Below are 27,911 nucleotides of genomic sequence, written 5' to 3'. Positions count from 1 at the left end.
AACCTCCTGCATTGGCTGGGGTTCTCCATCAATGTGCCAAAGTCACACCTGATTCCCTCTCAGAAGTTCCTCTTCATCAGAGCGGTTCTGGACACGACACGGTTTCATGTCTATCCTCTCGAACAGCGAGTCCTGGATATTCAGGCTATGATTCCAATCTTTCAGCCTCTATCCCTGGTTCCGGTCAGAAGGACTCTGAGGCTGCTGGGCCTCATGGCCTCCTGCATCCTGCTAGTCGATCATGCCAGGTGAAATATGCGAGCTTTGCAGTGGGACCTGTAGTTCCAGTGGGCGCATCATCAAGGGAATCTGTCTGATTGCGTCCAGATCTCGGAGGGCATTGCTTGACAACTGCAGTGGTGGCTGACGAACCAGGATTCGGTCAACAGCAAATCCCTCTCCCTTCCCCAACCAGAGCACACGGTGGTGACGGACGTGTCCCTTCTGGGATGGGGCAGCCACACGGGGGAGGCGGAGATCAGAGGCCTCTGGTCTCCGGCGGAGTCCGGGCTCCACATCAACCTCCTGGTGCTCCGGGTGATTCGTCTTGAACTCAAAGCATTCCTTCCCTCTGTCCAGGGAAGAGGAGTGCAGGTGTTCACAGAAAACACCACTGCCATGTGGTACTGCAACAAACAGGGCGGGTGGGGTTGTGGACCCTATATCAGGAGGCCCTCCGCCTCTGGACATGGCTGGAACATCAGGGCATATCCCTGGTGGTTCAACACCTGGCAGGTTCCCTGAATGCCAGAGTGGATGAATTCAGCCACAGGTGCATGATGGATCACGAATGGCGTCTTCACTCGGAGGTGTTGCAAGTTCTCTTTCGACAGTGGGGAGAGCCTCGGTTAGATCTATTCGCCACCGAAGAGAACGCGCAATGTCTGCAATTCTGTGCGTTGGAATTTCCAAGGCGGCACTTGCTAGTCTGCGCTTTTCGTCGTGAGTGGTGTTGCAGTCTGTTGTATGCCTTTCCGCCTATACCACTTCTGCCCAGAGTGCTGAAGAAAGATCAGGCACGACCGGGCCCAATTCATTCTTGTGGCTCTGGATTGGGCACGAAGAGTCTGGTATCCCGAGCTGCTCAACATAGCCATCGATCTTCCGATCCGACTGCCTCTTCGCGAGGATCTTCTGTCACAACAGCAGGGGACGGTCCTCCACCCGAACCTGTCCAGCCTCCACCTTCTTGCGTGGAGATTGAGCGGCGGCAGTTTACGTTGTTTGACCTGCCTCCCGAAGTTTGCGATGTAATCTTGACAGCCAGGCATCCCTCCAATAAGACGGTATACGCCTGCCGGTGGAACACATTTGTGGCATGGTGCACAGCAAAGGCTGTGGATCCTCTCTCTGCCCATCTTTCTGAGGTTCTCTTGTTCCTCCTTTCTTTGGCCCAGCAGGGCTCTGCTCTGGGCACTATCAAGGGCTATCTCTCGGCCATTTCTGCCTTACTTCGGCTTCCAGATCAGCCTTCTCTTTTCAAGTCCCCGGTTGTTAATCGATTCTTGAAAGGCATAACTCATCCCTTTCCTCCCATTCCTTTGGTTATGTCTCAGTGGGACTTGAATCTGGTTTTAACTTATTTAATGTGCGCTCCCTTTGAGCCGCTTTACAACTGTCCTTTGAGGCTTTTAACTCTCAAAACTGCATTTTTGGTGGCCATTCCCTCTGCCAGACAAGTGAGTGAGCTCCAGGCTCTTTCTTCAAAGCCTCCTTTTCTCTCTCTGCATCCAGACAAAGTTTCCTCAGAACCCGTCCATCCTTTCTGCCAAAGCTTGTCACTGCCTGTCACATTGGGCAGTCCATCACTTTGCCCACCTTCTTTCTACCTGGGCATCCTTCCAAAGAGGAAGAGAGGCTCTACCATCTGGACCCACAACGTGCGCTGTCTTTTTATCTGGACCGCACAAAACAGTTATGGGTGGATGACCAGCTCTTTGTTGGCTACGTGGGTGCCAAAAAAGGTCAGGCTGTACACAAACGGACTATCTCTCGGTGGGTTGTTTTGTGTATCAAGGCCTGCTTTAGGGCGAGGAGTTCCTCTGCACGCTATCTGTCAGGCAGCTACGTGGGCATCGCTGCACACCTTTACGAAACACTACTGCCTGGACAGTCAAATCCGGAGAGATGGCTTCTCTGGCCGTTCTGTTCTACAGGACTTTCTGGTGTAATATTGCTGCGCAGACGCACCACCGGAGTTGGTATTGCTGGGGTATCTATTCTAAAGTAAGGAATCTATAACTAACGTGTTTCTTTTAGATGAACAAGTTACTTACCTTTGGTAACGATATATCTGTAAGAAACATTAGTTAGTTATAGATTCCTTACCACCCCATCCATCCCCCCCGTTCTGCGAACTGATTTTTAGGGTTAAGGATATCCTTTCAGGGCACTAGTTTTGTGCACCAGTGGTCAGTGTATTGCATGGCTCTGCGTTTCTGGCGCGGAAAGTCGTGTACAGAACTGACGTCAGCGTGCAAGGGCGGCGTCTAAGTAGCTACCGCGCCGTCATCCCGGCGACACAACGCCAATGATGGATGCTGAGCCGACCGACTCCGCCTTCTGATGCGCAGGGGTACTACTGACTAAAAACTTTCCGGGTCCAGTCTTACGCCTGGGGGTAATTCTAAGGTAAGGAATCTATAACTAACTAATATTTCTTTCAGATATATTGTTACTGAAGATAAGTAACTTGTTCATCTGGGCTGTTCGTGCCTGGGTGCCCCCTGAGACATCTGCCCTGAGTGGAACAAGAATAATCTGCGCCCATCTCCAAGTGCCTCTTGAGGAGGAGTGTGGCGGCTCCCTAAAGAGCGACAGACATCCGGATCGCGAGGACTCACGACAGGGGCACGAGAGACGAAGTCGCCCTGCGACAACAATGGGGAGAATTACCAAGGAGCGCGAACAAGACGGAATCCCAGCAGAGAGTTCGCAAGAGGGGAGCCAGTGTCCTGCCTCACAAGCGGAGCACCCCAAGGACCTGATGCTACAAGACATCCTACTGGTAATAACTTCCTCCAGTGACCGGCTGGAGGCGAAGATAGACTCCATAGGTACGGACCTGGGCATTCTGAGGGATGATCACAGACGTCTGAATGAGAGAGTCTCGGCAAATGAGCGCCAACTGTCAGAATCCTCCTCTGCTCTCGCAACAATGAAAGGTCAACTCACCGCACTGGAGACAAAAGTGCATACACTAGAGCGCCGCACAGAGGATGCCGAAAATCGATCCCGCAGGAACAATATCAGAGGGGTAAGCCGTCCTGAAAAGGTGGAAGGGGCTAATATGGTGGACTATCTTGAGAACTGCCTGTCCACAGAGGTGGTGCCAGAGACACTTTCAGCCTTCTATGCCCTTTAGAGAGCCTACTGCGTTCCAGCGAGACCTCTTCTGCCTGGGCCCCCCACGCGCCATGGTGGCAAAGCTCCTACACTATAGGGACAGGGACTACATCCTGGCACAAGTGAGGTAACAAGGAGACCTCCAAGTGAACAATGTGGGGGTGCATATTCCCGGACTTTTCCAGAGAGATGCATAAGCAGTGAGGATCCTTCCAGAGTGTAAAGCAAAAGCTCCATCAACTCGACTACAAGTACACAATCCTATACCCGGCCAGAGTGCGAGTGGCCACCCCGGAACGAGCGGAATTTTTTTAGCTCTCCGCGGATCGCCTGACCACCTCGGGAGCCTGGACGGCAGAGGAAGTGCAGTGACAGATCCCGCAGCAGAGTAGCCCTAATGATATGTATTGCCCCCACACAGGAACAACTGGAGCGACAAAGTGCAATGAAGGTCGTGGCACTGATAAGCCGAAAAGAAAAGGAACATGCCACCCCAGAGAGCAGCAGTTCAGTGCTGGAGTCTGATTCGGAACATGGTTCAAGTATTTCTGAGACTCTGAGTATTGAACTGCCGAAGGTGACACCGCAAACGCCTGATATCATCTGAGAGACCCGGTGGATCCGTAACGGGGGGAGCGGCCTCAGGGGCACTAAGATGACACTAACCTGGAAAAGAGGTACTGTGCTCACCGAGGGGATAGACCCTGTTACATTAGCTGTTTCTCCGAGCTGGGTGGTTGTACTGCTAGCTGGAGGAGCTTCAAGGCCATTTCCTCTGACTGGACGTTCAGTGGGCAGACTTCCAACGGGCTTAGATTAATGGTTTGAATGAGAGCGACCATTTACTTGTCCTGTGGAGTGGGAGTTTTGGAACTTGCTTTTTGATACACATGTAGGGGAGTTCTGAGTTGCGTCGCTTCACATGTCTTTTTCGGGGTAACTGCGGTCGCACTGCAAACTGCGGGGGGTCCGGGGAGGGGGCGTGGACACGTCTTACGAACCAACACCGAGATGGCAGGTACACGAACGCATAAATATCTATCATGGAACATAAGCGGAAGGAACACCATATTAAAGAGGTATAAAGTGTTTTGCTACCTTAAAAGAAGGGGCGTACAAATAGCCTTACTCCAGGAAATACACCTCACGCCGAAAGAGGGTTTGGTGTTGTAGAGACGCTGGCGAGGTCAGGCATTCTAAACCACGTATTCCGCTTACGCTAGAGGGGTGCTGATTTGGATAATGGTGGGGGTCCCATTCCCACTATCTGACACTTTAGTAGACCCAGAAGGTCGATACTTAGTGGTGTGAGGATGACTAGAGGGACCTGCACTGAGTATAGTGAGTATCTGAAAGAGACAATTATTCCTTACCTTAGAATTACCCCCAGGCGTCAGACTGGATCCGGAGATTTTTTTCTGTAGCAGTACCCCTGTGCGTCGGTAGGTGGCGTCAGTTGACTCCGCGTCTGTCGTCGAGCATCGTGGTCGCCGGGATGACGTTGCGGTGTTTACTTTTCCGTCGCACCTGCTCACTGATGTCAGTTCTTTATTTTTCCGTGCCAGCCAGCGCAGATCCGGAGAGAGGGTGCCCCTTAGTAATTGTTTAACTAAAACTTTTTCGACTTTTGCCGACGTCTTTTTGAGTCTTTGACTCCTGGTAGAACGAGGGATGTCCCATTGTCGGACCGTCTTCAAGCCTTGTGACTACTGTCACAAGTTGATGTCCATCACAAATCCACACCTCGTGTGCCTCTGATGCCTGGAGCATGACTTTGGATTGTGGTCGCGCTCCAGGCATCAGAGGCACACGAGGCGTGGATTTGTGACGGACATTAACTTGTGACAGGAGTCACAAGGCTTGAAGCCAGTCCGACAATGGGACATCCCGACTGCCGGGCCATGAAACCGAAGTCTTTGTGGGAGCAGTCCCGAAAGCTCTTGGAGGTTCCGCAGTCCGCTCCGCGTCGTTCGAGATCCCGGTCGAGAGGAAGGTCTCGGGACTGGTCGCTGAGCCACTGCCACCACTCGTCATGGAAGTCTTCGCACTCCTCAGGTAAGTCGAAGCACAAGAAGAAGGCAAAGAAATATCGTTGTGCTTACCCTTCTTCCCGTCCGTCAGCCAAGGTGATGGGGGACCCGGAGCGTCGTTGGTCTCCAGCTCTTTCTTCAGAGCCTGCTTCGAGGACGACTCCGCGCTACCCTCCTTTTCCCTGAGCCAAAGTGTCCCCTGCCCACCTTTGAGCCTTTGGCCTTACCAGCACCCCTCGGATGTTCACGAAAGTGATGGCGATGGTCGCAGCTCATCTGCGCAGATCAGGGGTTTCTGGTTTTCCCCTATCTCGGTGACTGGTTGTTGAAGGCGGGCTCGCCCCAAGCAGTCGTCTCCCACCTCCAGGCTACGGCAAACCTCCTGCACTCGTTGGGGTTCACTTTTAACGTGCCAAAGTCCCTCTCAAAAGCTCCTTTTCATCTGAGCAGATTTGGATACTGATGTTTTAGCCTCAATCTCGTCTTTTGGTGAGAATGACCCTGAGGCTGCTGGGCCTCATGGCCTCCTGCGTCCTGCTGGTGGATAATGCCAGTTGGTATATGCGGGCTCTGCAGTGGGACCTGAAGTTCCAGTGGGTGCAGCATCAGGGGAATCTTTCTGATGTCGTTCAGATCTCGGAGGGACTGCATGTCAAGTGTTGTGGTGGCTCACTAACCAGGATTGGGTCAGTGGCAGATCTCTCTCCCTTCCCCAACCAGAGTTCACAGTAGTGACGGATGCGTCATTCCTGGGATGGGGCGGCCACCTATGAAAGGCGGATATCAGGGGTCTCTGGCGGAGGCTGGTCTCCATATCAACCTTTTGGAGCTCCGGGTGATCCATCTTGCACTGAAGGCATTCCTTCCTTCTGTCAAAGGGAGACTAGTACAAGTGTTCACACACAACACCACCGCCATGTGGTACTGCAACAAACCGAGCGGGTGAGGTCATGGACTCTACATGAAGAGGCTCTTCACCTTTGGACATGACTGGAACATCAAGGCATGTCTCTGGTGGTTCAACACCTGACAGGTTCTCTGATCACCAGGTTGGATGAACTCAGCACCCCGGTGCATAATGTATCTTGAATGGCGTCTTCACTCGGAGGTGGTGCAAGGTCTCTTTCGGCAGTGGGGAGAACCTTGGTTAGATCTGTTCACCACCGAAGAGAACGCGCAATGTCAGTAGTTCTGCGTGTTGGAGTTTCCAAGGCAGCACCCTCTTGGCGAAGCTTTTCGTCACGAGTGGAATTGCGGCCTCCTGTGTGCCTTTCTGCCTGTACCACGTCTGCCCAGAGTGCTGAAGAAGATCAAGCGCAACCGGGCCCAAGTCATTCTTGTTGCTCCGATCTGGGCATGAAGAGTCTGCTAACCCGAGCTCTTGAGCATGGCCATCGATCCTCCGATGAGACTGCCTCTTCGGGAGGATCTTCTGTGCAGCAGTAGGGCAGGGTTTTCCACCCTAACCTGTCAAGCCTCCACCTCCTTGTGTGTAGATTGAGCGGAGACTGTTGACAGCTTTCGACCTTCCTCCTAAAGTCTGTAATGTCATCTTGCCAGCCAGGCGTCTCTCCACTAAAACTGTATACGCCTGTAGATGGAACAAATTTGTGGCATGGTGCACAGCAAGGGCGGTGGATACCCTTTCTGCCTCTTTCAGAGGTTCTCTTTATTCTATCTTTGACCCAGCAGGGCTCTGCTCTGGGCACTTTTAAAGACTACCTTTCGGCCATCTCGGCCTTTCTGAGATGGCCTTTCTGCGCTTTCTGATCAGCCTTCTCTTTTCCATTCTCCGATTGTAAATAGATTTCTAAAGGGCATTACTCATCTCTTTCGCAGGGGGTCTTGAATCTTGTTCTTTCTTTCCTTATATGTGCTCCGTTTGAGACACTACATAATTGTCCTCTTCGTCTTCTTACCTTGAAGACCGCTTTCCTGCTTGCCGTCACATCTGCTTGCAGGGTGAGTGAGCTTCAGGCTCTTTCCTCTAAGCCTCCTTTTCTTGCAGTTCATCCGGACAAAGTGGTCCTTCGCACTAGTCCCTCTTTTCTGCCCAAAGTGGTTACCTCTTTTAACTTAGGTTAGACCATCACATTGCCCACCTTCTTTCCGCCTCCGCCCCCTTCCAAAGAGGAGGAGAGACTCTACCGTCTGGACCCAAAACGTGCGCTGTCCTTCTACCTTGACCGCACCAAAGATTTCCGGGTGGTCGATAAACTCTTTGTGGGTTATGTGGGTGCCAATAAAGGTCGGACCGTGCACAAACTTACCATCTCTCAATGGGCTGTCATATGCATAAAATTTTTCTATTCGGTGAAAAAGAACCTCCAGTAGATCTGCGCACCCACCCAACCAGGTCGACGGCAAACACTACTGCTTTGGGCCGTGATTGCGCCATTGCAATCTGACCTTCATTTCACATAGAAACAAAAGCAGGACTGTAATGTAGGGAAGAAACTTTCAATATAGCCCAATTTCGCGTATTGTATTTCTCTGGCTTTAATGTACTAAAGCTGTGTTTTCTTATGTTAGCACATTAAACTCCGACTTCCTGGCTTTGTGAGAGCATCATATTTGAAGTGAACTTCAGAGTTTCATAAAGACAATAGCCTGTTCTATCTGAGCGAACCCTAAGTTAGGATTTCATGTTGCAAAGCAAATATTCCTGATTGTTTTAGTTAACAAAAATGCATTCTAAAGAGTTAATTGGGAAGCCTCCTGATGAGCCTTTTGGGCTTATTACAAGAGAAGTGCGGCTGAAACTTTGACGTTGTTCTTCTGTAATGCTTCTGCTTGTTTCTCTCGTGACTTTCTTGAGGCACTATCATTTGGAAAAATGAAGTTTTGTGGATTCTTTTATTTTATAGGTCTATTTTGCAGATGTTTGTCATCTAGACCTGGTTTTGTCCTCACCCCTCCTCTTTTAATATGGAGAGCGAGGAATTAGGGCCTCAGCAGAATTGAAGTCGGAAATCTACAAGAGATAATAGCCAGTAGAAGTACAAGTTATTTATATATTTAATGTATTTTCGAGTGGGTATATATATATATTTTTTTTTTTTTAAATTTCAAAAACCTTTATTGGCAAAAGGAAGTAGCCCGCCGTTCGATGAACAATGACAAAGGGTCTCCAAACGGGCAGGACCCCACAGTGTCAATAACACAGCCGTTCAGCCGACATCCCAGAGGACCGGGGGCGTCATAAATACCAAATACAAGACTATTGCACTCTACGGAGCCAGGAAGCGTAATGCGACAATGCCTCAGCTAGCCTATATAGTAGTCCGAGAGTAACCCGTAGAGCCGTTGGCAGTCATCCAGAACAGGCAGACCAAACCACTCCCATATGAGATCCTATCACCACCCAAACACCCGCCTCCCACCCACCCCTCGCACGCACAATGTCGATTCCGGACAAACTAGCCCACCCGTGTGTGTCCACTTTCACGTCAGGCCCGCTCAGGCAGCTGTGGCACCACGCCACTGTCAGACAGCACAGCACTCCGCTCCGCACATTGACTCTCACTGAACCCCCGCAATAAAGACCCCTTGAGGCCTGCTGCAGGCCCACTCACCAGGCCATCGAACAAAAAAAAAAAGAAAAACCCAGCACTACACACAAACTCGCACCGCTCCGCCACACGTTCACCCTGGGTCTATGTCAGAAGCCAGTGCGCTCTCTGCAGGGACTCGCGCTACGTGCGCCACCTCCTGGGAGCTCCCGCCAGCTGCCTGCACCGAGGCCTCGGCCGCGAGATACGCTCTGTATAAGCCCCAGAAATTTTTAGGACGACTCTTTGGCGGCAATAATTCACTATATATCTCGGCCTGAGTGCTGCAATACAGCAGGTCGCTAGCCCATCGTTTCTTGGTGGGGAGAGGCCCCCTCATCCAACAGAGTGCCACAACTCTTCTAGCAACAAGTAACGCCATGTCAACCAGGCGCCGCAGAGCCACCGGTAGAGGCCGGGAGTACCCCAGCAGTGCCAAGGCCGGGTTGGGGGCAACCACGGTGCCCAGGACCCGGCTCAGCTCCGAGAACACCTCAGTCCAGAACTTAGCGACTCCCGGGCAGTGCCAAGCCATATGGATAAAGTCAGCCACCGGGAAATGGCAGCACTCGCACTCCGCCGAAGTCCGAAGCCCATACCGATGCAGTCTTTCCGGGGTATAATACACCCTCTGCAGGAACTTAAAGTGCACCAACCTGTGCCGACCGTTGAGAGATATCGCCTTGGTGCTGAGACAGCAATACCTCCACATCTCGTCAGTAAGCTCGAAATGCAGGTCATCCTGCCAGGCCAGCCGCGCCGTGACGGACTGACGCTCCGGTTGCCGGTCTACGATTCTTTTAAGGTTAGAGGTCAATTTGGGTGGCGCGGTCGTTTTGATTATGTAGGTGAGTTCCGGTACCTCCTGGGGCTCCGCCATGCCAGGGCCCAGCGCAGCAGATAACGCCAGCCTTACCCTATGAAACTGGAAGCGCTGCAGGAGAGTGGGGGCGGATAGAGCCGGCACAAGTTGGTCCCACGTTTTGGCTATCCCATCCACAAATAAGTCCTCCATCCGCTCAACGCCCAGTGCCTTTAATGCATGGACAACTCCCCTCTCCCTTAACGGGGGGAGCCAATGCACCCAGTCCACCAGTAGCAGAGGTGAGTACAGCAGCGCACAGCCATGCGCCTTCCTCAGCGCTTGCCATGCATGAGTCGTGGTTGTGAGGGAGTAAAGTCGCCCCACCGAGCGATCCACAGGCCGGAGGGCGACCGCAGGCAACGGTAGCGGATCCGCAAACAGACGTTCCAGGATGACGTGGGGGACATCCGCGCTGGCATGAATCCATGCGTGTAGGTGCGCCGCCTGTGCGACCCTGTAGTAACTCTCCAAGTCCGGGGCCCCTAGACCTCCCCTGTCATACGGAAGAGTTAGCACCCTCCACTGTACTCTAGGTTGTTTGCCCCCCCAGGCCAACTTGATCAGGGTTTGAGTTAGCTGCTTAAAAAAGGCCTTGGACAATACAATGGGGATGTTGGTGAAAAGGAACAAGAATCTCGGTAAGATGACCATCTTCATGATAGCTATCCTGCCCATCAGGGATAAAGGCAGACGATTCCACGACTCAACCTCCTCCTCCAATTTGGCGTACGCCACTCCATAGTTTTCTCTAAGGAGCACCTCAGGGTCTGTATGTAGCCGGATCCCTAGGTACCTGACCGAGTCTGTTGTCCATTGCAGCGGATATTCCATAGGGAACTGGGCCGTAACCGGCGTCAGCGGGAACGCCAGCGACTTGTTCCAATTCACTCTAAGGCCTGACAGCGCGCCGAACCGGACTACCTCTCGTAATATTGACGAAAGGTTCTTCTCCGGATCCCGAACGTAGAGCAGCGTGTCGTCAGCATATGCGGAAATGCCAATTTGGTAAGTGGGGAAATTAATGCCCTCGTACCGGTGGTACTCCCTGATTGCGCACGCCAAAGGTTCCGCCACAAGGGCATAGAGGATGGGAGAGAGTGGGCAGCCCTGCCTAGTCCCCCTGCTGATCCCAAAGGCCTCTGAAACCCGGCCACCCATACGTAGCCTGGCCGCCGGCTGATAATATAAAGCTCCCACCATCTGCAGAAAGGGTTCCCCCAGTCCAACCTTCCGCAACACACGCACCATAAAAGGCCACTCCACGGAGTCAAACGCTTTTTCCATATCAAGGAAAATGGCCAAAGCCTTATTTTCGGGGCGCACATGTTGCATTGTCCCCAGTACTGTACGAATGTTATATGTAAGATTTCTGGCAGGGATAAATCCCGCCTGCTCCGGCGCCACTAGTTCCGGCACCAGCAGCGCCAAACGTGTGGCGAGCACCTTTGCGTATAACTTTGCATCAACATTAAGGAGTGAGAGTGGCCGGTATGACCCACACACGTCAGGTGGCCTACCTGGCTTCAAAATGGTTACTAGAAGCGCTTCGCGTATAGAGCGTGGCATGTATCCCTCCTGGCATATGCTATCAAATAAGGTGATCAGGTGGGGGAGGAGCTGATCCTTAAAAGTTTTATAAAATGTCACCGTCAGCCCATCAGCTCCAGGGGCGCTACCTGCCTTCATTCCTGCAAGTGCTTCCAAGATCTCATCTTGCTGTATGGGGAGCGACAGGAACTCCCGCTGGGAGTCGGTTAGGAAGGGCATTTTGATATAGCTGAGGTAGTCCTCTATTTCCTCCTCCATCTGTGTCATCCTGGAGGTGTAGAGCCCCGCATAGTAGCTCCTAAACTCAGCGCTGATCTCCGCTTCCCCAGTGACCACTGCACCATCCCCAGTCACCAGCTCGTCTATGACCAGGGGCTTCCGGCTATTGTGCAGTATCCTCGCGAGTAGAGCGCCTGGGCGCTCGCTCTCCCCATATGAGCGGGCCGTAGCATACTTGCCCATATGCCGCACCTCCCTGTCTGCTTCCGCATGATATTCCGAGACTAACTCTTGGATCTGAGCCTCAGCAGCAGGGTCGGGAGACAACCGTTGTCTCTCTTCCAGGTGCCCCAACTGGGTCTCTATCACCTTAAGTCTGCCACGTATAGATTTCAGTACCCCGGAATGCTTGGCCATGGCCATGCCTCTGATGTAGGCCTTAAACGAGTCCAAGACCGTATGGAAGCTCTGAACTGAACCCAGATTGGTGTCGAAGAAGGACTCTATATCTTCCGCCAATTCACCCCGGAACACCTCGTCCAATAGCGAGTATGGCGGAAAACGCCACGTGAATGGAGGGATACGTTTAGCCGGGGTGTCTAGTATTAGGAGTAGCGGCGAGTGATCAGAAAGAGTACGCGGGAGGACCGCACAGCCCCTGACTATCGCAAGTAACGACTGTGACAATAGCCAGTAATCAATTCTGGTGTGTACGTCGTGATGTGCGGAGTAGTGTGTGTACCCCCCTTTACCCTGGTGTCTATGTCTCCAGACGTCTACTAAGTCAAGCCTGGTGACCTCAGCCTGCATGTATAAAGCCGCTGCCGCCGGGCGACGAGTCGGACCCGAGGAGCGGTCCAAAGCCGGGTCAAATGTAAAGTTAAAATCCCCCCCCCACAGCGTGCGGGCGTGTGCATAGCGGCGGCAACTATCAGCCAGGGCCGCATAGAACTCAGGATTGTCGTAATTAGGTCCGTACACGTTGACTACAACTAGGTCATGACCTTTCCCAGCACACCGGGCAATCAAGTAACGCCCGTCCGAGTCTGCTGCTAGTATAGACAACGATAAATTGGAGCGAGGATTAACCCAGGTGATCACCCCTCTGGAGTGCGAAGTGAAGCCGGCCGCAACGCTGGTTCCCGCCAAGCCTCTCGCTTTAAGCATGTGGCTCGCAAGTGGGAGGTGTGTCTCCTGTAGGAGCGCCAGATCTATATTATGTCTATGCAAGTAATTCAGTACTTTCCTCAATTTACGAAAATCGTTCAATCCCCTTACATTCCATGTCAATGCCCTCAATGATGCCGTGGCTGTGCCACCCGTCAATTCCCCCGGGTCACCCATGTCCAAAACTCAGTGTGACAGCTATAGTGTCCTAATAGGCCAGAGCACAGTGCCATCAGCAGACAATGACCAGTCGCTTCAATCTTGACACCAAGCAAGGTCGTAGACAACCAACAATTCCACAGTGCGTGCGCTCCCCCCAACCCACCCCCCCACCCACAGCCGACCTCCCCCAACCTGGCCAGACAGTACTCCCACTCACCCCCCCACCCCCCAATGCCACAAACACACCCCACAAACATCACACCAACCAAACCCCACAAGCTCCCCACTAGGCTACTGCGCTAGGGTCGAGGTTACTAGGCTCTGCAATAATCACAATCTGGCAAGACGCCAGTCAGTTGCGCAACTCCGCCGCCCCGCCCCCAAGTAACCTGGCTGCAGAGCGAGCTACGCTCAATCTCCTGTTGGGATATCTGTGGCCCCCCACAGCACGCAGCCACGGCCATCCTCACCGCATACCTGGATAACACAGCAAGCCCCGCCAGGCCCGCCCCCCGAGTCCGCCCCGCCAAGGATCACAAAGCAACAAGTCCAAACAGAGTAACCCTCAACACAAGATTGATGGGGGAGGGCCGCCGCTCAGTAGCACCCAGCAAGGGGGGCCAGCGAACGGCTAGCCCAACCCAGTGACAGATCTCCTGTGGGCTGATGACCCGGGCAACTTAAGGGCACAACTCTATTCTCAAAGCGGCAGCCAACGTCCCTTCGAGGGAGGCCCCCCCCCAACGCTCAAGTGCCAGTGCCCTCAGCCACGATCGTCGTATCAAGCACAGTAATCCCACAGTGTTGGGCGACCCCCGCCCGGCTATCATGGCCGAACAGTCTATTTGTGGACCAAGCCCGAGCTCCCCTCAGCACTTAGTCTTGACCCTCCAAACCCGAGATCCCCTCTAAAGAGTCACCCAAAGCTCTGGGGCCATTCAGTCGCTCCCTTGTCCATACCTTCAGGGATTTCTGAAGTTCCCTCGGGTCAGTGAAGAAGTGTGAGTGTCCCTGCCGGTTGATCCGGAGCCTCGCCGGATAGAGCATGGCGTAGTCCAGGCCAAGGTCCCGAAGCTGTTGCTTATACGGTGCGAACTGACGCCTCTCTTCCTGGACCTTCGCCGTAAAGTCTGGGTAGATCGAGATATCCATGCCCTCGTATTGCAGCTTGCCTTTCTCCCTGGCCACCCGAAGGGCCACGTCCCTGTCCCTGTAATTCAGGAGCTTCGCGATGATCGGTCGCGCCGGCACCCCCCCCCCCCGAGGGCGCGGGCCCGGGCCCAGCGACCTGTGAGCCCTCTCGACCACAAACATCGGAGAGAACACCTTCTCCCCCAGCAAGGCTCGCAGCAGTTTCTCAACGAAGAGTTCCATCTTTCCAGTCGAGGTCGATTCCGCCACCCCCGTTATGCGTATGTTCGAACGCCGTGAACGGGCTCCAAGTCCTCGGACTTATCCTGAATAACCTGTAGAAGCTTGCTGAGCTGTTTGCGGTCCGCATCCCACTCTGTTTGGGCCTCTTCCACCTGCAAGACTCTCCTCTCCGCGATGTCCAGTCGCTCCGTATTCTTGTCTACACGCTCCGACATACGGTCCATGCGATAGGTGAGCGCATCTAATTTAGCGTCGATTGCGGTCAGGCTGCCCTGCAGGCCCTTCTCCATCGCTACCAGCATCTCCTTAATGTCCGAGCCTGCCGAGGCCCCAACGCCTGCATCGCCAACCGGAATCTCCTGCGTCACGCCAGCGCCAGCAGCTCCCCTCGGTCTGCGCGGATCAAAAGAGAGCTTGGGCTTTGTTTTGTCACCTTTCCCCATGTCTATGACTCTCTGTCGCCACTCCGCCAGACCCGCGGCCACCAGTCAGGGCGCCACCGCACAATACGGACACCCCAGAGCAGCAGAAAGGTAGAGAGGCACCCAGACCGTGCCCCCAGGCTCCCACCGGGGCAAACCACACCAGTCTCTCCTGTGTGCAGGGCACGGCGTCTCCAAGGCTCTGTGCAGGGGGCTCACTCGCACCTCACGGCCGTACAGCCGACCCCCGGAGTCGTCCTTCCACGTGTGCCGGGCACCCCGGCTCCGCCGGTCCAAGCAGGGCGTGGCTCCCCCGGGTACAGCCCGGCTAGCAACACTGCGCCTAGTATCCGGCGCCACCCAGCACTCCCAGGCTTCCGATCAGGAGCACCCCGGACCACAGGAGGCACAGCGATGTACACGGCCCGAGCTGCCGCCAGGTCCTCCTCGCGCCGTCGGCCCCTGCGCCACCTCCGCTCCCGCTGGTGCCCAGCAGATCGTCGCAAGAGCGACACCAAAGAGCTCCGTCGCTCGCAGTGTTTGCCGGCCCTCCGAGGTCGCACGTCTCAAAAAGTATTAAGGCCTCAAGCCCAACGCAGCAGGGGCCGCAGTCGCCAGACACAGCAGGGCCTAAAAGCAGGGGGACAGCGTGCGCTCCGCAGCCCAAGCAGGGGCACCCCTGAGGTGTCCTCACCTCCGCCAAGCCATCCGCCACCTCTCCGCCAATGTCGCCGGAAGACCAGGTTAGCGTCTCTCAGTGCAACCGCACGTCGGCTCACGCAGCACGGGCAGCCTCTAACTCCAGCCCGGGGATCGAGGCCTGGTTCAGTGCGCGCCGCGCCACTCCTCACCGGCGCTCCGGCCGTCGCCTTCGAAGCCTGCGGGGGGCCGCAACACGGGTCCCCAGGTTCCGTAGGGCATCCCCCGTCAGCAAAGCACGGCTGCCCGGCAGCCAAGGATAATTGGGCGGATTATATAAGGAGCAGGACGGAGAGCCTCGCGCTCACACGTCCGCCATCAGCGCCAGCAAGCTCCGCCCCCCTTCGAATGGATATATTTACGCCTGCAGATTACTTACGCCATGCTTTTCTCCCGCCCCCACACATGGTGCTCACATGGTTTCATTTTTGTGATCTGTATTTTTATGTGCTTATGTATTTGGGGTTGTGCAGAAGTGATTGATGTACCTATCATCTCTGGCACGTGCTCTATACAGCGATCAGCACTTCTCTTGCAGTGGATCAGTGACACTCCACTGACATTACTGCATCTGAAATAAACACGTTCGTGATAGATTCCTTCTCTTAGAATATCCGCAGGCGTCAGACTGGATCCACAAAGTTTTCGTCAGCAATACCCCTGCGTGTCGGAAGGTAACGTTGTGCGGCTCCGCGTTAACACTCTCCAACGGCCCCCGTCGGTCTCCGGACGCTGACGGGGGCCAGGGGTACCACCCCCAGGGCTCCTTTGGAGTCTGAGTCCCGCAGCCTACCCGTCCTATCCGTGTCAGTCGGCGACTCCTGCCCAGGTGCAAGATTTTCTTGCAGCCATGAAGCGCCTCTTCAAGCCTTGAGCTCCCTCCGGCGCGCCTTCGGGCCCCGTGGTCCCAGTCGAGGGCCCTCCCTTGCCGCCGGCTCCGCTGTCAGCGCTGGCTCCAGCCCCGGCACCACATGGACCTCCACCATCGGCTCCGGCGCCGCCCGCGGCTCCGATTCCGGCACCGCAGTGGGTTCCGTTCGTTCCGCCACCGCCTTTGCCTGGGTTTCCGGACAATTTTGCCCCTAATTGGAACACGGAGCCGGACCGACGCCGTCGGCGCCGTTCTACAATTTGTATTCCCCTGTCCCTCCCCCATCTCCGCAGCCTGTTCCTCCGGCAGTGGAGGAAGGGGACGACTGGTAGGGGTCTGAGGACCCTATTTCACGGCAGTGCGGGTCAGAACAGGAATGGACAGAAGAGTTAGAGGATGTCGGTGGCCTTGACCTCTCCTCTGACCCTGATTTTCTTTCTCCTCCTGCGGTGGCCATGGAGGAGGGGGCTACATACACTGTGGTGCTCCGTAGAGCAGCTGAGGCCCTTGACCTCGACCTGCCTACGGTGACCCTCAAGACTAATCTCCTCACTGAAGTGCTTCAGCCGGCGACAAGTTCTTTGGAGCCGCTGCTGCCGTTCAATGAGGCCTTCACTGACGTCTTGATGGGCACCTGGTGTAGACCAGCCATTGGGGTTACCGTGGATAGGAACGTAGCCAGATGCTATCGCCCGGTCCCGGGTGACCCTGCTTTTCTATCTACCCACCCAACCCCGTAGAGCCTGGTCATCCAGGCCTCAACTTTCCAGAGCACATTTTCTTACTGCTCCCCCGGATAAGGAATCCAAGAAGCTGGAACAGTTAGTCAAGAAACTGTTTTCATCTTCTAGCTTAGGGCTGCGGTCGGTGAACACCGCATGCCTCTTGGGACGCTATTCCCACGCTGTGTGGAACACAGTTGCGCAGGTGCTGCCTCAGTGTCCGGAGGAGGCTCGGACAGTGCTTTCCCAAGCTGTTGCTGAGGGGACAGATGCAGCAAAGTTCACCATCGGGTGTGGACTGTAAACCGTGGACTCACTAGGTAGGGCGATTTCCACGACTGTGGCCCTCCGTCGCCACGCCTGGTTGCGATCCACTAGTTTCTCAGGGGATGTACAAAGTTCTCTTATGGACATGCCCTTTGATGGCACTCGCCTGTTTGGAGATAAGTCAGATAGTGCGCTGGACCGTTTTAAGGACTCCCGGGCTAAGGCCAAATCCTTAGTTCTCACCACCACGTGCCCGGCTATGTCTGCTATTCGTTTCTTTCGTGGCTACAGAAGGGGCGCCCGTGACACGTTCGTTCAGCACAAGCCTGCGCAGAACCAACCTCAGCGTGGCTGCGGTTGTGGTTCCCACCGCGGCGGGACAGGGGCCCAGCGTGCCGGTCAGTCCACCTCCACTTCCACAGCATCTGCCTCAAAGCCTTCCTAGTCCGAGCTTTGGGGCTCACCGCATGCCGGTGGGTGGCAGGATTCGCCATCACCTCCCCACTGGCGTTCCGTTACCTCGGACAGGTGGGTGCTTCAAATCGTTCGAAGGGGCTACTCCCTTTGAAACTGCCCCTCCAGCCATGCCACCTAAGTACCACTGCATTACGGGGGACCATTTTGCGCTTCTCCAGCAGGAAGTCACGGCCCTCTTGGCCAAGGGGGCCATCGAGCGCGTTCCTGGGCCAGAAGTAGGACGTGATTGTTATTCCCACTACTTTCTGGTCGCCAAGAAGGAAAAAGGGGACCTGCGTCCCATCTTGGACCTCAAGAACGTCAACCGCTTCCTCCGGAAGGAGAAGTTCAAGATGCTGACTCTAGCTCAGGTCTTGGCTGCCTTCGACCCCGGAGACTGGATGGTAGCGTTGGACTTGCAGGACGCATATTTTCATATCTCCGTCCTGCCGGCCCACCGGTGTTACCTGCGGTTCACGGTAGGCCAAGAGCACTTTCGTTTTGCAGTGCTCCCATTTGGCCTTACCAGTGCCCCTCGGGTGTTCACGAAAGTGATGGTGGTGGTCGCAGCTTATCTGCGCAGATCAGGGGTTCCAGTATACCCCTATCTTGACGACTGGTTGTTGAAGGCGGGCTCGCCCCAGGCAGTTGTCTCCCACCTCCAGACTACGGCCGACCTCTTGCATTTGCTGGGGTTCTCCATCAACGTGCCGAAGTCGCACCTGAGTCCCTCTCAGAAGGTTCCCTTCATCGGAGCGGTTCTGGATTCAACGCAGTTTCAAGTTAATCCTCCTGAGCAGCGAGTCCGGGATATTTACGCTATGATTCCGATCTTTCAGCCTCTATCCTGGGTTTCAGTCAGGGTGACCCTCCGGCTCCTGGGCCTGATGGCCTCCTCCATTCTGCTAGTGCAGCATGCCAGATGGCATATGCAGGCTCTGCAGTGGGACCTGAAATTCCAGTGGGCAATCAGGGCAACCTGTCTGATCACGTCCAGATCTCGGAGGGCACTGCATGACAATTGCAGTGGTGGCTCACGAATCGCGATTGGGTCAATGGCAGATACCTCTCCCTTCCCCAACCGGAGCACACAGTGGTGACAGATGCGTCCCTCCTGGGATGGGGCGGCCACATGGGAAAGGCGGAGATCAAAGTCCTCTGGTCTCCGGCGGAGTCCTGGCTCCATATTAACCTTTTGGAGCTTTGGGCGATCCGACTTGCACTGAGAGCATTCCTTCCCTCTGTCCAGGGAAGTGTGGTGCAGGTGGTCAAGGACAACACTACCACCATGTGGTACTGCAACAAGCAGGGCAGGGTGGGGTCGTGGACCCTATGTCAAGAGGGCTCTGTGCCTCTGGACATGGCTGGAACATCAGGGCATTTCCCTGGTGGTTAAACACCTGGCAGGTTCTGTGAACGCCAGGGCGGACGAACTCAGCCCACGGTGCATGATGGTTCACTAATGGCGTCTAAACTCGGACATGGCGCAAGGTCTCTTTCTGCAGTGGGTAGAGCCTTGGTTAGATCTATTCGCCATCGAAGAGATCGCGCAATGTCCTCAGTTCTGCGCGTTGGAATTTCCAAGGCGGCGCTCGCTCAGCGACGCTTTTTGTCACTAGTGGAGCTGCGGTCTGTTGTACGCCTTTCCGCCTATACCATTGCTGCCCAGAGTGCTGAAGAAGATCCGGCGCGATCGGGCCCAAGTCATTCTTGTGGCTCCGGATTGGGGCACGAAGATACTGGTATCCCGAGCTACTCAGCATGGCGATCGATCCCCCGATCCGGCTGCCTCTTCGGGAGGATCTTCTGTCGCAGCAGCAGGGGACGGTCCTCCACCTGAACCTGTCCTGCCTCCACCTCCATTCGTGGAGATTGAGCGGCGACAGTTGACAGCTTTCGACCTTCCTTCCGAAGTCTGTGATATTATTCTGGCAGCCAGACGTCCCTCCACTAAGACGGTATACGCCTGCAGGTGGAACAAATTTGTGGCATGGTGCATGGCAAAGGTTGTGGATCCCCTTTCGGGCCCTCTTTCGAGGTTCTTCTGTTCCTTCTCTCTTTGGCCCAGCAGGGATTTGCTCTGGGCACTATCAAGGGTTATCTTTCGGCCATTTCACCTTTCTACGGCTTCCAGATCAGCCTTCTCTTTGTAAGGTCTCCTGTTGTTAATCGCTTCCTGAAAGGCATTACACACACGTTTCCTCCCGTGCCTTTCATCATGCCTCAATGGGACTTAAATCTTGTCTTGACCTATCTGATATGCGCGCCCTTTGAGCAACTTCATAACTGTCTCTTACGTCTTCTCACTCTCAAGACGGCTTTCCTGGTAGCTATCACCTCTGCCAGATGAGTGAGCGACCTCCAAGCTCTTTCTTCGAAACCTCCTTTTCTCTTCTGTTCATCCGGACAAAGTGGTTCTAAGGACTTTTTTGCCACAGGTTGTCACGCCCTTCCACATCGGGCAGACCATCACTTTGCCCAACCTTCTTTCCGCCTCTGCATCCTTCCAAAGAGGAAGAGAGGTTCCACCGCCTGGACCCAAAACGTGCGCTCTCGTTCTATCTGAAGCGCACACAACAGTTCCGGGTGGAGGACCAACGTTTTGTAGGCTACGTGGGTGCCAAGAAAGGTCGGCCATGCGCAAACGGACCATCTCTCGGTGGGTCGCTCTGTGCATCAAAGCCTGTTACTCATTGGCTAAGAAGGAGCCTCCTGTGGGGCTGCGTTCCCATTCTACCAGGGCAACGGCAGCCACCACTGCGTTGGGACGCGGCATTCCCTTGCAGGACATCTGTCAGGCAGCTACGTGGGCCTCGCTGCACACTTTTACCAAGCTCTACTGCCTGGACAGCCACGTCCGGAGAGACGTCTTCTTTGGCCGTTCTGTTCTCCGAGACTTTCTGGTCTGATCTTGGTTCGCAGACCCTCCGCCGAGGTTGGTATTGCTGGGGTATCTATTCTAAGGTGAGGAATCTATCACCAACGTGTTTCTTTCAGATGCACAAGTTACTTACCTTTGGTAACGATATATCTGTAAGAAACATTAGTTAGTGATAGATTCCTTACCGCCCCATCCATCCTCCCCGTTCTGCGAACTGATTTCTAGGGTTAAGGTCATCCCTTTCTGGGCCCTAGTGTCATGGCACCAGTGGTCAGTTTCTTGCATGGGTCTGCGTTCCTGGCGCGGAAAGCCGTGGACAGAACTGATGTCAGCGCGCGTGGGTGCTGCCTAAGTAGTCTCCGTGACGTCATCTCGGCACCTACAACGCCAGCGACGGACGCATAGCCGCACGACGCCACCTTCCGACACGCAGCGGTACTGCTGACTAAAACTTTCCGGATCCAGTCTGACGCCTGGGGATATTCTAAGGTAAGGAATTTATCACTAACTGATGTTTCTTTCAGATATATCTGTACCGAAGGTAAGTAACTTATGCGATAGTTCCTCTGATGCCAGTGTAGGTGAGTGCTCTTAAAAACTTATCAGCCTATTATTGTGTCTGGGAATTGGTTCAAGTAAGGAACTGTCATGAGTAATCATATCTATCATAAAGAATATTGCCCTTTGGTAATTAAAGTGTTTCTGTTGTGAATGTTGCTTATAATCCATTTAGCTAGGACACGTGGTGATACTCTGGTGATGGAACCACGGTGGTGCCACAAACGTGCTATGAATGTGCTATTAAACTGGTGCTAAGAAGAGCAGTTTCTGGTATTGTTTGAGTTCATTGGTATAAATCTAACCATAATTACACATTTTGAAAATGATTTTTAATATTCTTGAGAAACAGTATTTTATGTAAAGTCAGCGACAACTTAATAATGTATTACAAATGTATGCAAAGAATGTGGCCATCTTAGCAGTGTGCTTTAATTAGTGAATACAATAAGTAAATGTTTACTTTTGTTATCCGTTTTTTAGGACCTTGTAGCTTTGAACCCATGCAAAGCTGCTGACATGGTTGCCATCCATTTCAGTGAGCAACTTGAAACAGTCATTACAAAGATCCAGGTACGTTATTAACCTATTGATTAATGAATGTGATATGAGTCTCATTTCCTTCACTGCCTCTCTTCACTTCAATGGTAATTCTACTTTAGAATGACATGTCACTCCTGTTTCTCGACTCATAAACAGAAAACTACATAAGCTCCTTATTTTTTACTGGAATTTTGTTTTTACTTACCACGATAGCTTATGTTTGTTCCATACAGAAGAATTAGATTAATGTTTAATTGTTTGAAAGTGTTTAACAACACATGTGTAGCTGTCTGTTTTGCTACCTGTTTTTTTCATTCGATGTAACTGGGGAAGGATTTCCAATCTATCTCCTGAAATCTTCTATCAAGGCACAAATTTCACCCCAAAAAAACAATGTTCAGTACACTTGCACAAAATATTGCGTACCTCAGGCTGTGAAGATCGAAAGCACTCCTCAGAGACTTCTATCCTCCAGACCTACCTCTAGGCCAGGAGGTACCCATAGTAGGTACCTGGGTGCATGTTTGGTTTTCTGCTGTCCCTGTAAACATGTTCTGTTTGTGAGTAAGATAGTATTGCCTCAGGTGCTGTACATGTTCTTTTTGTGTTAAAGAAACTTGCACTGTTTCTAACTAGGCGGTCCCTCGACACTGCTGTTACCTGTGCCATGGATGCTGTTGTTTTTTTTATGTTTTGAACATGCTGTCCCAACCTTAGTATAATAAGCAAAGAAGAAATCCCCTGGATATAGACTCACATGCACTTCAAATCTTTTTTTCCACACTCAAAAGGCTCTATAATACCCGTTTTTCCAAGAAACCAGCAAATTCTCATCTACGTACCCCCATACAGTGGCATAAAAATAAACCCCAAGTTGAAATGTAGTGCTCGCACAATTTTTATTTATAAAAAATGGGAAAAAAATGCCTCACTCCATACACAGGTTAAAAACTCTCAAATACTCAATAAATACAAAATAATGCAAGTAGGTTAATAGTAGCAATTTTTACAGTACTATGTCTTCGTAGACTTCTGATGTGTATATCCGGGTATGCTAATCGCCACGTTGTCTCCGTCTCGCAGCGTCCTTCTTCCACCACCTTACGCTGCGAGACGGAGACAACGTGGCGATTTGCATACCTGGATAGACACATCAGAAGTCTAAGGGGATATTGCCGAAATGTGGGTAGAATAAAGGACCCCCACATCACATTAACTATATAATAAAGTATTTTAAATCAAGCCATCTAAAGCGTTTTCTATTTTGCAACATACTAAGCATTGGGTGCATTTGAAAAGAGGAAAGGCGAGGCATAACACTGGTGACACAAAAGTAGTGAAGATATATGTCACATTCATCAGACCCTGAGATCCGGTGAGGTGAAGTAGCCCACTACAAGGGAAGGATCTAGGATAGGATAATACATAACCGGATCATGGGATACAATCTTACGGTTACTATGATATAATATTTATAATGTGGAAAAACGTGACCGTCTAACAATTCTTGTCCTGAAGAAGGTGGTTCCTTTAAACAAGTTGCCATACCACTGAAACGCGTCGACGCATTCACCTACCAAGAATCCAAAAAAAACAAGGGACACTTAGATAGGAAAACATTCTTTTTATTAAAGGCTCCCTACATATAATGTATTGTGTTTGGATCATATGAATTTTCAACAGATCATTACAACTGTACTTTATGGGTCTCTGCTTTTTTGAAAATGTGTTTTAATGTGTTTATAGAAGACATTGTACTGTAAAAATTGCTACTTTTAATCTGCTTGTATTGTTTTGTATTTATTGAATATTTGAGAGTTTTTAACCTGTGTATGGATTGAGGCATTTTTTTGCAATTTTTTATAAATAAAAATTGTGCGAGCACTACATTTCAGCTTGGGGTTTATTTTTATGCCACTGTATGGGGGCACGTAGATGAGAATGTGCCTGTTTCTTGGAAAAAGGGGTAATATAGAGCCTTTTGAATGTGGAAAAAAAGATTTGAAGTGCATGTGAGTCTATCTCCAGGGGATTTCTTCTTTGCTTATTGGTCTTAAGAGCCCAGTTCCCTGGAACGTGTTGGGCCATCTCTCTTGTTGTTTACCCAATCTTAGTATAGCAGCACAAATCGTTTGATGATGGTTAGGTTACAGCATCAGTGAAAGGCAGATACACATACTCATGACATTAGATGGTAGATGTAAATGATGATACCCCATGTAAAAAATAGTTTACTTATTCTAGCCTTATGTTAACCCTTGCATTTAAGGTCAATGTCTACTGCATTCTATTTTCATCTTTTTATGCTGGCATGCCCATTGCCACCCTTTTTTCGTTGCCATTACTGAGTGATTTTGTTTCATAATATAGTCGGAAAACTGTCTTAACTTTGGATTTTCTTTCTATCTAGGACCTGTTTCTGCTTTTTCAATTCTTGAGAAGCCTCCTTGATCCGAGGTATGTTGATATTAATATTGTTTTCAAGAAGCAGTGTTTGACTATTTTTGACATCGGATGGTAAATGTTTATAAGTTGGAGGAGTGTAAAGAAAAGTTGTAATGGAATATAAATATGTAGTTATTATTAGACTCATTCAGATGTTATGGTCCACATAACATTGTTTTGCCTGTTTTTTAACTATAATTGGTCAGTGCATTTTGATACTGTGGTCCAAAATAATATAGTGCCGTACATTAAACCTTTGTAATCTTTGCTTGCCTTCGTTCTAAAATATCCTAAGTTGACAGACATTATTTTTTTTTCTTTCTCTACCTATTTAATAGACTGTGGTGAAATATTAATTTTGTTTTGTGTATCACAAAACAGGTCATATTGGGTCCTCTTTAGTGACACATAGTGATTGATTTGATCTACATGGGCAATTTATGCAATAGACTGGGGTGACAAACACATATAAATAGGCTTTGATACATCTTGTGGATTGAGTAGAGAAGTGCTGTTATGTGTCAGTGCATGGCATGCCTCTTCAGAAGGATTAATCCCAGTGCAATTTAAAGGGTGTGCAATGTGTGCATGCCACAAAGATGTTGTCCCTTCTAGAATTTCATGGTGAAGCATATTATTTTAGTAAACAGGGTCACCACCAAGATGTGGGAAGTTACACAGGCCACAACAACCGTTTCAGAACAATCCCCTCTAGCTAACAATGCATATGACTTAAATACTTCCCAAGAACTAATGAAAGGACAGGGCATGTCCATAACAGGATTAAAAGGCTTAACTGATGTAAAGCGGTTTTCGGGTGTTTCCAGAAGCTTGTGCGCTGATATTCTTATTCAAGCATGCTTCACCAGTGGGTCCTGCTCACTGAAGATTATTTCTCATGTTTCTAGAATGACCTAATCCTGTCAGTTAGTTATGAATACATTTGTATTTTCCTAAGAATATTTTTAATAATGCACCATATATGTTAACTACAAAGTAGGTAATGTACTCAGTTGTTGTCTTTTATATATTTTAAGTCCTGCTTCCTTCTCCTTAGAGTTCCTTGGCTTTATAATTCATGCATCCTAATATTCATCTGTCCAGGCAGTTCAGTTGGACTGTTCTTATTGCAGCAGGAGAAGCTCTGAATTGCATATTGCTGATCTCTGCCTGGAGTGGCATGGTGGCCAAAAATGAATGTAGTCCTCCCAATTACCAGTGACTGATTGAATAGTTAAAAGTAAAACACAGAATAACTTTTCACAGCAGTCCAGTCAGGGAGCCAGGAGCGGTTTTAGCATATCCCATTTAAGTCTTCTAGAAATGCCAAGCTTATTCAATATGTTTCCCTTCTAGTGTCTTAAACTTGAAGAAATAAACTATAGAAATAGTCCATGCTGCAGATTTCTCACTTTCATGCCAAGCAGGGCCTCTTGTAAACTGTGTGGAGACTCTGTTTTACCTGTGACTCTTTGGGTACCTTCTCAGTCTGTAGTAGGTGCCGATCTTCTGGCTTAATCCCTTTATTATCTGTCACTTATTTGGCTGTATTATTGTTGCCTACACTGTCTGATTTAGCACAAACAAAATGCCAGTGCACATCTTTGGCTTAGTGTGGTGCATGCATTTTTCTCAGCCAAGTATAAATAATGCCATCACTGGTTTCTGATAAAGACTTCTACCCATATATTCCTCACCTTGGATTATTCATAGGCACCAGGCTAGATCTGGAGTATTTTCCATAGCAGTTCCCTTGTACGTGAGTAGGTGGTGTTGTGCGGCTCTTTGTCGTTTCTGTCCCGCCCCAGATGTGATGGTTGGGCCACTCGATCTGTGCCTCCTCTGCCCTCTGACATTAGTATCTTTTTCTCTATGCCTTCCGACGCGGATCCAGAGCTCCATCTACCCTGTCAGTATTAACAGAATTCTTTTCCCTCAAAATCCAACAAGAGATGTCCCATCCTAGTGCCGTGATATCCTTCATATGAATGGTGCGCTTTATAAATAAATAAATGAATAAATAAGACCACAGATTTCAAACAATCCTGGGGCTGTCATTGCCAAATGTCAGTGACCGACACCCATGATGTTGGTTTCTGATGTCCTTGCTCCAAATATGACTTTTTGTTGTGTGACTGCTACGCGAAGATGAACCAAAGACCATCCGTGATCACGCAGCCAAACTTGCCATTGCTGCACTCTGAAGGAAGTTTAGGAAGACTCGATCTTGGTCGTGGGCGCGGACGAGTTCTCGATCCTGTGGCTGATCTTGTGATCAATCATCATCGAAATAACAAAGTTCAAAAAATCTAAAGAAACAGAAGTCCAAACACATCTTTCTTTCATCCTGCCACTCTCACAGTTCAAGGTCAAGTGAAGCTCCAGGTAACTCCTAGCCACAGAGTTGGTACTCAACTTCAGAACTTATTCCAACTCTGCACCTGAGGTTGCCAAAATTCCACAGACCATCAGCAATGCCATAACAGGTCCTGGATATGGGATTGGCCATCGACCAGATTTTTGGTACCCCTCTGAAGCTCCTTCAGACCTTAAGGATTCAATGTGGCCTCCAGTGGATTACCGCAGGCGAATCCACCTCCGACTGTGCCACTCGACCTCTAAATAGGCGTATCTTTCTTCGAGCTCGTCTCCGCCAACTCCGACCTTAGCGCAACATCTGAAGCCAGTTCAGGCGTCACGGCTAAAGCCACCAATCTGAGCCTTGCTGCTGGCAATGGCGTTATCGATGCCAGAAGTGGAGTTAATCCTTTTATTGACTCTGAGACTCATCTCTAACCCCCTCTGAGGTCGCAAACTACATGTCTTTAATCCTACATCCCAACAATTTGATGACGATAACTCTGATGATGAGATTTATGGTCATAAAACTTGTACCATGACCTGCAAGAGGGCAGTGGCCTGGATATTGTCCTTTCCTCCCCTAATGCTGCAATAGCAACAGTGGAATCTGCCTTCAACGCAACTGTGATCAGGAGAGACCAGAGCTATAGCATCTCACTTTATCCACAAAAGGGGTCAAAACAAATCTATTAACAGAGATCCTTAATCCAAAAAAGACAAATTGACAAACTATTTTCCCATTTAACAGGGCTCATTCTGATGTGCTGATGGACACCTGTGCAAAACCAGGATCTTACTCCTGTTTCATGCTCTTGTGCTTGTGGCTGATCTCATTCTACACACAGCTACGAAACAAGTGTGTGACAACAAGCACTGCCAGAAAAAGACTAGACTATTTTTCATGTCTTTGGGTCTAATGGAGGTGCCTTGAGGTTTCCAGGGGATTGCCCTCAAAGCAAAACACCTAATGATAGTGAGATAGACAATGTCACATCTCTAGAACATTCTATTATTGGGGCACCAGGGGAGTTGACATATCCCTGAAATCTGATTTTCCATCCTGTCTGGCCTTACTTTAGTATATCTTTTGCAAATGTTGGGAAGAAAACTACCGTGGAATTGGTCTTCGTTTTCCCCAGTGTAAATACATGTTAACCTCCACCAGACTACTAAGCATACATACTCAAACTTTGGACAGACTTTTGGAGGGGCTGATGTAGGTGAAGCTATCAGCCTGGGGAAACCCAGATCATAGCCTGCTTACAGGGAGGCAGTCTGTTAACCTGGCCTTAACATTTGGCATCAGAGAGTTTGTTAGTGCATGTTTTTTCCTATGGATACTTATAACTGTAAACTCCCAACCTTGTGAATCTCAGTAGATGCCTGACTGGATCGAGAAAACTTGTGCAAAACCTCCTATGCACT

General features: G+C 50.9%; 1 protein-coding gene across 1 annotated transcript in view; it reads left to right on the top strand.

Annotated features, from left to right (window-relative positions):
• VPS8 (VPS8 subunit of CORVET complex) overlaps positions 1 to 27,911 on the top strand; it is a 1,789,524-nt gene that overhangs the window by 1,119,515 nt on the left and 642,098 nt on the right. The window contains exons 33-34 of the mRNA XM_085648738.1: positions 21,621 to 21,710; positions 24,091 to 24,137. Coding sequence (XP_085504864.1) covers positions 21,621 to 21,710; positions 24,091 to 24,137 — 137 coding nt within the window. The remainder of the gene's footprint in view (positions 1 to 21,620; positions 21,711 to 24,090; positions 24,138 to 27,911) is intronic.

Source organism: Triturus cristatus, chromosome 3_2 (genome assembly GCF_964204655.1).
Source record: "Triturus cristatus chromosome 3_2, aTriCri1.1, whole genome shotgun sequence".
Taxonomy (NCBI): Eukaryota; Metazoa; Chordata; class Amphibia; order Caudata; family Salamandridae; genus Triturus; species Triturus cristatus.
Note: the sequence above shows the minus strand (reverse complement) of the source record. Positions and strands in the feature narration are given on the sequence as shown.